This window comes from Vigna unguiculata, chromosome 3 (assembly GCF_004118075.2).
Source record: "Vigna unguiculata cultivar IT97K-499-35 chromosome 3, ASM411807v1, whole genome shotgun sequence".
Lineage (NCBI taxonomy): Eukaryota > Viridiplantae > Streptophyta > Magnoliopsida > Fabales > Fabaceae > Vigna > Vigna unguiculata.
The window spans coordinates 17100170-17108633 of record NC_040281.1 but is presented as its reverse complement, the minus strand read 5'-3'; the positions used below and the strand labels follow the sequence as shown (position 1 = coordinate 17108633).

General features: G+C 33.7%; 1 protein-coding gene across 1 annotated transcript; it reads right to left on the bottom strand.

Annotated features, from left to right (window-relative positions):
• Positions 1-1756: 1756 nt before the first annotated feature.
• On the bottom strand, positions 1757-7931 carry LOC114177532 (transmembrane 9 superfamily member 2). Its single transcript, XM_028062914.1, has 7 exons — positions 7685-7931; positions 7420-7460; positions 6438-7023; positions 6227-6364; positions 5943-6099; positions 5346-5830; positions 1757-2319 (listed from the first exon to the last, which is right to left on the bottom strand). Exons 1-7 carry the CDS (start codon positions 7834-7836, stop codon positions 2100-2102), a joined length of 1779 nt encoding a protein of 592 aa, XP_027918715.1. The 5' UTR covers positions 7837-7931; the 3' UTR covers positions 1757-2099.
• Positions 7932-8464: the final 533 nt, after the last annotated feature.

Sequence of the window (8464 nt, the reverse complement as noted above, 5' to 3'; positions counted from 1 at the left end):
ACCTAGTTTAATAAACTAGTAAAAAATTGTATCGTGTGATTTTTTCAAAAGTAATAGTTGCACTTGTCAACTTAGAATTCAACAAGGACATGACATTCAAAGTTAGGACAAAATAATATGACTCGAAATTATATTATTGTGGAAATTCTTTCACCTTTATCTTATTAAATTATGCAACATTCACACTAGAAGAGATAATTTTTTTTTTCTCATTTACTCTAAGCTTTACACGGTTTTAATCTCTTAAATAAGTTCATATTAAAGTGAAATATTACTAACGATTTTTAAAATATCATATAGTTTGATTAATTTTCAAAAGAATTCTAGTTGCACCGAAGTCTTTAAAGTTTTTTTCATCAATAAATGTTTTTATTGTGTTATATTGTCTAAATAGACTCATGTTAAAAGTAAAAGAAAAAGAAAAGAAAAGAAAAACATAGAAGGATCACATCAAATCTATGGTAAAAATTAGATCACACATAGGCAAAAAAAACACCTAATATAAGTAAGTTAAGTAAAAAGGACAATGAGTTTTTAATAAAAAATTTTTTGACAAATTTGACAAACTTTATAAATAAGATTAAAATAGAATATTTTTTAATCAAAATAAAATAATAAAAATGGTACTTTTTAGTAGTTTGTCAAATTTTGTTAAAATATCATTTTTCAAGTAAAAAATGAAAAAGTAAACCAATGATTTTCTTCACAAAAATCATTCCATAATTTGAACTCCATGTTTCTTTAAAGGTCATTTGTTTTTAGAAATTATTACTTTATATGATTTAGTTTTAACTTTCTTTGACCTATTCCTGTCGAGTTCCCTTATAATTTGAACTAATTCATCATCTTCATCTTTTTCAATATTAAACTCTTCTCTCTCATCAAGTCCATTAACCCATTTAGAAGCTAATTTTGGCAAAAACAACATTCCTTAGACATCAAAAAATTAAAAATTGCCTCAAAATTATTATGTGATAAATTGTAGTTGTCATAAACCCTCTAAAATATTAACAATGAAAGTGACATATTCTAAAGAAAACATACCGGTCAATATCTTTTCTGACTCTTCTCATCTAAATTTATAATGTCTTTAAAGAGAGAAGTAAATTTAATATTTTTTTTTCTTGAAAAAATTGTTTTGGTATGGAAGTTTGTGTAGTATTGTATGCTCTGGTTGAGATATGCGTTCTTCCTGAAGCAACAATTGCAACGACACTTGAACATGTTGAAATTATGAAAAAAAATAAAAACTAGTTGAACACCAATCATAATGTAAACTATAAAGCCCCAACTTATTGAAGAATTAAATTTAAGTCTTAACAAATGTCTTTTACATTTTAAACTAAACTTTTCTTTAGTAATTTCAATTTTCCAGTAATTCCTTTATTTCAAAACCTTAACTCCATAAATCAAAAACACAATCGTGTGTACAATGATATAACACTCTTAAAATTCGAATGCCTCTTTCTATATAGGAAGCAATTTTAACACTGAATGCATTCATCATGTGTTCTAACTAGGAACTGTTACTTGGTGCAGAACCTTAGCATTATACATCAATCAGAACTCACCATAATGATTAAAATGAAAAACTGAAAATGTGTGAGAAGTGTCTACTCTATTCATCCACGTATAACAATTTTAGAAACAGTACGGTTACTTAATAAAAATCAAGTTCTTTTGCAAACAATCTTTTAGCAGGTATAACTAGTGTCATGTATTTGCTGACAAAGAATATATTTCCACACCCTTATAATTATAAACCAGTAAAGAATATAATCTTAGTTAAGTCTCATACTAAATGTAAATGATCATTTTCAGAGCAGACAAATTAATTAGTACAAGCTACTTGAAATAAAATTAAGTGACTACAGCAATGAAAGATTAAATCCCATGGTCCAAAAACTTCCTTAGGTGCAAGCCTGTGCAGTTATAGAGAAAGCATGACACCAATTCATGAAAGGGGTCTAAGCTTCTCTAGTTCCCAGGTACACACTATATAACCTACCTTATGACAGCAAAAGAAAAAAAAAATCATGGACCTTTTTTCTCTTCACCTAACAGATAATATAAACTTTACGAACACGTTCAGCCACCAGCTACTCACACTTGATGGACCTGTATATGTGACGAACAAAGAGTAGGGAGGCACGGAAACCTACACTACCAAGCATTAGGAAGAAACCATAGCAGATGCAGGCCATGTAACCGAAGAAGAACGATGTTTGCATGAAACCAGACATGTCTGATCGTGCATAGTAGTAATACAAGCAATAGCCGTAGATGAACAACCCAGTTGATCCACCGCAGAGGAAAGACCTATCAAACACAGCAACATGTCATCAAGTTGAAAGTAAAATGGCCACTCAAGTTTAAACTGCCTCTACCTTAAAAATATTCATGACATGGTTAGAATAATAACTACTATTTGCAAGAGTCTGCTTGTTTGAGTAGACACGATAAGATGAAGGGGCAAATAAGAACTCTAGATATAGATGTCCTTTCCACATTCAATCAAACAAGAATAGTCATTTTACAACAATCCCACTAATGCCCCCTTTAACCAGGGTCATTATACAATATTTATAGTCATTTTACAGAAAATTAGCATTTCAATTATCTATGGTAAGAATATCAAAATCCCAAACTAAATTGTAGCCAGCTCATGAATTAAACTACAGATTCAGAATGGATAATGGAAAGGGAGAAATGGGGGAAACACGGACAGGGAAAAAAAGAAGAGAAACTGCTAAATTAACTCATACACAACTGAGTTCAAATTCAAATTACAGGACCTTTTGTAAAGAGCCCAATAAAAGTGCCAAGCTCAATTTACAACAACAACAAATCTGCCTCTCCCATCCTTCTTCCGCTATCTATATCTAACTAACCCTCTAACCAACTAACTAACCCATTAGTATGCTATCTACCTTAATAAACTTCTCGTTCTCCTTGAATCCTAACAAATGGGAATGTGAGATGGAAGGAAATGGCACGCTCCCCTCCCAAATACCATTGTTAGCACCCAAATTTGAGGTGACGGATAGATAATCAATCTGACAGATATACATTACTAACATTACACACTTTAAAATTGTAACATGACAAAGCATTTTGGTATCTTTAAATATTCCTTTTTCTAGAACCAGCATTGTCATAAACATACACTCTGCAAAGTGGGATGAAGGCCACCAGAACTTAAATATTAGAATATATTAAAAATATCCGATAAAATATTGATTGTATAATAGAGTAATTTAATGTATCTGAGATTATAAATTAAGATTAGTTTCCACAATTCCTAATTATCTCTTTGGATCAGCATCTTGGTTTCCTTATATTTAATGATTAGTTTCCTTATTTAATAGGGATTACAAACTAATTTTAGTAAGATAAGTATGTCATTGCTTTATATTTTGTAACGTGAATATCAAGTCTTAATCAATTTCAGAGCATTCAGCCTCAATTATCTCCTTTTGCTCCTCCACCAGTACTAAAAGGCTAAAACCCTACAATTTTGAACATGGTATTATATTGGTACCATCCTCCACCATGACCAATATCACCACAACTCTTCTGCTGCCACTGTCAGTGAAACCTTTAACAACCACGATCAGGCATGCCATCATGATCTACAAGCACCCAATGTCACAAGTCCAGGAAGTTCAATGCATGCATAGACTAGATTTGGCAAACATCGTATGTTGCACTTCTCTCCCTGCACGGATGTCTAGCAGCAGATGACAGTGTATGGGGTCTCTGACAGTACCAGTGTCTACCATACCAGTCACCTAAGCACTCTTTACCCAGATAAGGCCTCATCTGATCCAACTAACCACCAAAATCTATCTAACCAGACTTTCTTGTGGATACGCTATTCTATTCCTAACCATTGCTATCTTGTCAGGCCCAGTCCTCTGTCTCTGTTCAGCATTACAGGTAGCTGTTTTAGATTCTGAATGCCCTTTATCAAATATAGCATTTATTGAGAGAAAGGTGGAATGAACCTAGCCCTGATCTCAATCCCAAACATGATTCATGTTGTGCTGGTCTCCAGTCTCAGACACTACCCCAGTCAATCTCCAATCTCAAATGCTTTAGCATTGTCTCAATTACTCACTCCAAACTCATCTCTATTCCAAACCATCCAATGTATCATAACACCTTTCTCTTTGTACTACTGAATTGTTTTGGTGACTTGTTTTCACCAACTAGTCATAATGTGATGATGAATGTATATGATGCTAACTTTCTGTTGAGAATCATATTAATGGTTTGAATTTAAATTGTGTCCCAAGTTTTCTTATGGTTTCAAGCTTCAAACTTCCGTTTTGGATTAATTTGGAGAAGCTTTACTTCATGCTATGTAATTTGTCAACCGAGGATCATGACTATAAAATTTCTCCCTCCGTGGTCTTGCAGCATTCCAACCAGATATCTTTAGCAGTACCCAGCTCTTTGGCATCTCTAGCATCCCTGGGTTTCCTAACCAACCATGTCTTGCATAGCATGTGCTTGCATATTTATTATAATACATCAAGGTTAGCTTGTATAGAGCGGCCGTAAAAATTAAAAAAAAAAATCTAATAATATTTCAGTTGTATCTTAGACTATCTTAAATTATCTCAAAGGATTAGTTTCCTTATATCCTTATTATATATACATTAGGATTGGTTTTCATATTTTTTTTATTAATGCTTAGGATTAGTTTCAAATACCACCTCATCTTTCATGGATAGGTTCCATATTTAATTAGAACAATGATCAATATTAGTATAAGGGAGGGCTTGTGCTCTATGTTTTTCACCAAATCATACACCAAAACTATATCAATTTTAGAATATCCAATCTCAATTTTCTCCTTTTCCTCCCACAATAACTAACATCCTATGATATCAACACCAAATTGTGTGAAGATTATTCTTTGTATAGATTCAATTAGCATTAACATACAGTCTCAACATTTACGAAAAGTAAACTTAATCAGACCAAAAAAGTGATAAGTGGATAAAAGATTGAAGAATAATAAGTGTAATTTAAACTTTTTTACTAATAATTTTTAAATATTTTATTTGAAAATATAAGTGTGAATATAGTAAAGAATTTATATGATATTTTGTGGACAAGGCAGTGAGGATACAAAACTCCTTGTTTATTATATTAGTAGTACATGATGCCTAAAACATTATTTAAAAGTTCCCCTTATTTTCCTAGCCATTGATTGTATCCTTTAAACCAAGACCGATTCAAAAAACTAGCTTAATTACTGACATAAGCATAGATAACATTATTTCCAGAGAAATATATAGTACACACTCAATTTTAAAATAATATAAGTTACATACCTCCACCACCATTCATGATCCTCGGCAGCAAGTTGGAAATATGTCAGAGCCACAGTGATGAAAGCAGTGACAATCAGCAGAATAATAAAAACAATGAAGAGTATGCTGTAGATGGTATAAATTCTGTGGCCCCATACACTTGCAAAAATGTAGTACAGCTCTATGTAGATGGCACTAAATGGGAGAAATCCTGCCATTGCCATCTGGGGAAGGGTACTCCTGTACCAAGGTAGAGGTGGAATTTCTCGGGGATATTTTGTAGTGCGGACAGGTGCTTGGAACTCAGATTTCCTATTTTTACCAGCAATACCACCCAACACAAGCAATGGTGAAGTTACCAATGTCCATATTAGAACTATCACCAAAATTGTGCCAAATGGCAGGGCAGCAGTTGCACTATAAACAATTGCAACCGTGTTAAGGAAGCAGAACATCAGGAAAAGGGGGCCACAAAAGAGGCATCCTGTGAGCAATAAGTTCCTAACCTGCCAACAAGAAAATAAATGTATAAATCATTTAATTTCTTTTCATAAAAACCATACAAATTAATACAGTCAAACCATTTAACAACAATCAAAGCAAGGAGTTCATATGTACCCAATTAGACCCTTCAAGTTGGATGTAGAAGGAAGTAGCAGTGTAGCCAGCAATGCCAGAAGTGAGAGCATATATGACCACCAGTGCAGTAAATAAAGCACCTCGGTTATATGGATAAAACACACCAACCAGTGCTAGCATAAAAATGAAGATTGTACTGCACAAGCATAAATAAACAGAGAATGAATTCCATTGATGCATATGATATAGAAAATGAAAAGCGGAAAAACAAGAATTCAAAAACTTTGACACACAAAGGAGAAAGAGCCTTAGAAGATTCTTACAGTGTGAATAACTGAGTACCAGAACCAAGGGATGCTGCGAACAAAGACTTGTGCTTTGGAAACCGAAAAACATCACCATGAATGTACTTCCACCCTGTCTCCTCTTGATCATCAGCAGCTTCCTCGTCTTGAGCATATCTGGAGAAAATTACAACAGATTAAACAGGAAACAAGATGACAATCTGATGATAGAAGGGTAAGCAAGTCGTACTTCATAAAGTCATTCTTCAATACACGCATGAGAATGGTTGCCAGAAAACCAGTCAAAAGAAGCACTGTTACACAGGAGTTTATGATCGAGAACCAGTGAATCTCTAAGTGATGAGGCAAAGAAGAAGATTGAGAGTACTTTTCCATTCTCTTCTCAAAAGGAGTATCAGTTTCCTTCCATTTTGCTGTGTACCTAAAATCAACATCAACATCTTTATCCTCAGTCAGGTCCACCACAGAATGAGGATCCATCCGGGCACTGATCTCAACCACTCGATCTTTGTTGTACAGAATATCAAACTGAATGTGCTTGTAAAGAAAATACTTGTACTCGCTAGGATCAGTTTTCCCTTCCTTGTCAACCGTCCCAATAAATCCCCAGATTGGCAAGTCATCATAATACATCTGGAAATAATAGTCCTTCTTAACTGCTTCTCGAAACTGTGCAACTTGCTCCTTTGTGAGCTTCCTACTGCATACAAGCTTAGCATCTTTCTCTGTTCGGAAATTAAGTTCATAAGGTGTACTAACAAGGCGATCGCCATTCAACACCTCCCCAAGAGCTTCGGTCTTTTCTTTCTCCTTGCCTGACATTTAAATGTATTCATTCTTCCGATTGCACATTAAGAACCCATAAAAGAACAGAAAGATGCATCAAAAAAAGCTACATACAAACTCGCATTTATTTTGTCCTGATGGTTCAATTCAACAACTACATATTCCACTTAACCAAGAACCCAATAGAATACTAGCACCATGCCATGTTTAACACGCAGAAAGCAATCCAGTTTCATATCCCTTGCTAAAACTGGAACACCAAAACTAAACTAAAATATCTCACACGTTAAAACTCCATCATGAGCCATCACACTTGTATTAACAATTGAATGAATAACTTTGACTAAATCAAATAACAAAGTGTCAATTAAGGAAGTAATAAATAACAAAAGCTGAAAAACAAATAAATTCAGATTGTGTGTTACCTGTCACACAGAATGGCAGGTCAAAGTACCGATATGTTTCACTGAAACCAGCAAAATAAATGAATAAATAACCGGAAAATCAGAACAATAACATGACAACCTCGTATAACACTAACGTTGCAAAGAAAGCACATGAAATTGAAAAGAAGATCAGATTTTGACGACGACCCAGAAGCTGAAAGGGTGGAAAGAAAGGGTTGGAGGGTGAAGGGGTTGATGGGGGTGGTTGAGAAATGGGATCGAGCAAAAGAACTAAGGAACGAACCTGGGGTTGTGAAAGGGACCGACTTTGTTGGCGTAAAGAGGAACGTGGTCTCCTTCCTTGTAACGGTGATCGGAGCCATCGGATCTGACGAGGATTGTTCCCTGAAAAGAGATCAGAATCGCGAGAACCAAAGCCAACCCGCTCCTTCCCATTGCTCTTGGTCTGCACTCACAATCAGATCAGATAGACGGACAGAGAAACAAATAAGGACAACCAGCAAGCAATTTATTCACTACGATTTTCACGCAAATTACCACATTTATTTTAAGAAATACAAAACAAAACGATGTTTGTACTTTTTCTTTTTCTTTTTCCCACTTTAAATTTACTTTTCTCCCTTCCATATTGCAGGCAATGCATTGTATTATATGGTCCGAGATAACTATTATTTAATCTCAATTTCAATCCACATTTTCTTGTAGAAAATTAAATTTATTTAATGTCATTAGTTTAGATATTTAAATTTTAAAGTTCTTAATATTAATAAGGTTTAAATATGTTTATAATATTTGAACATATAATTATTGGTTAACTCTTTAAAAATAGGTAGAAATTAGGTTTACAAGAAAAACATAACTAATTTTTGTAAGGGTTAAATATGTTTTTGGTCCCTCAAGTTTCAGTAAATTTTGGAATTAGTCCCTCATCAAAACTTTATACCAATTTAGTCCTTCATCTTTCAAAATGCGTGAATTTAGTCCTTTTAACCAAATTTTGTTAAGTTTATCTGACATTTCAAGTACATTTCATGATAGTATTTAAGTTAATATTTAAGCAAAA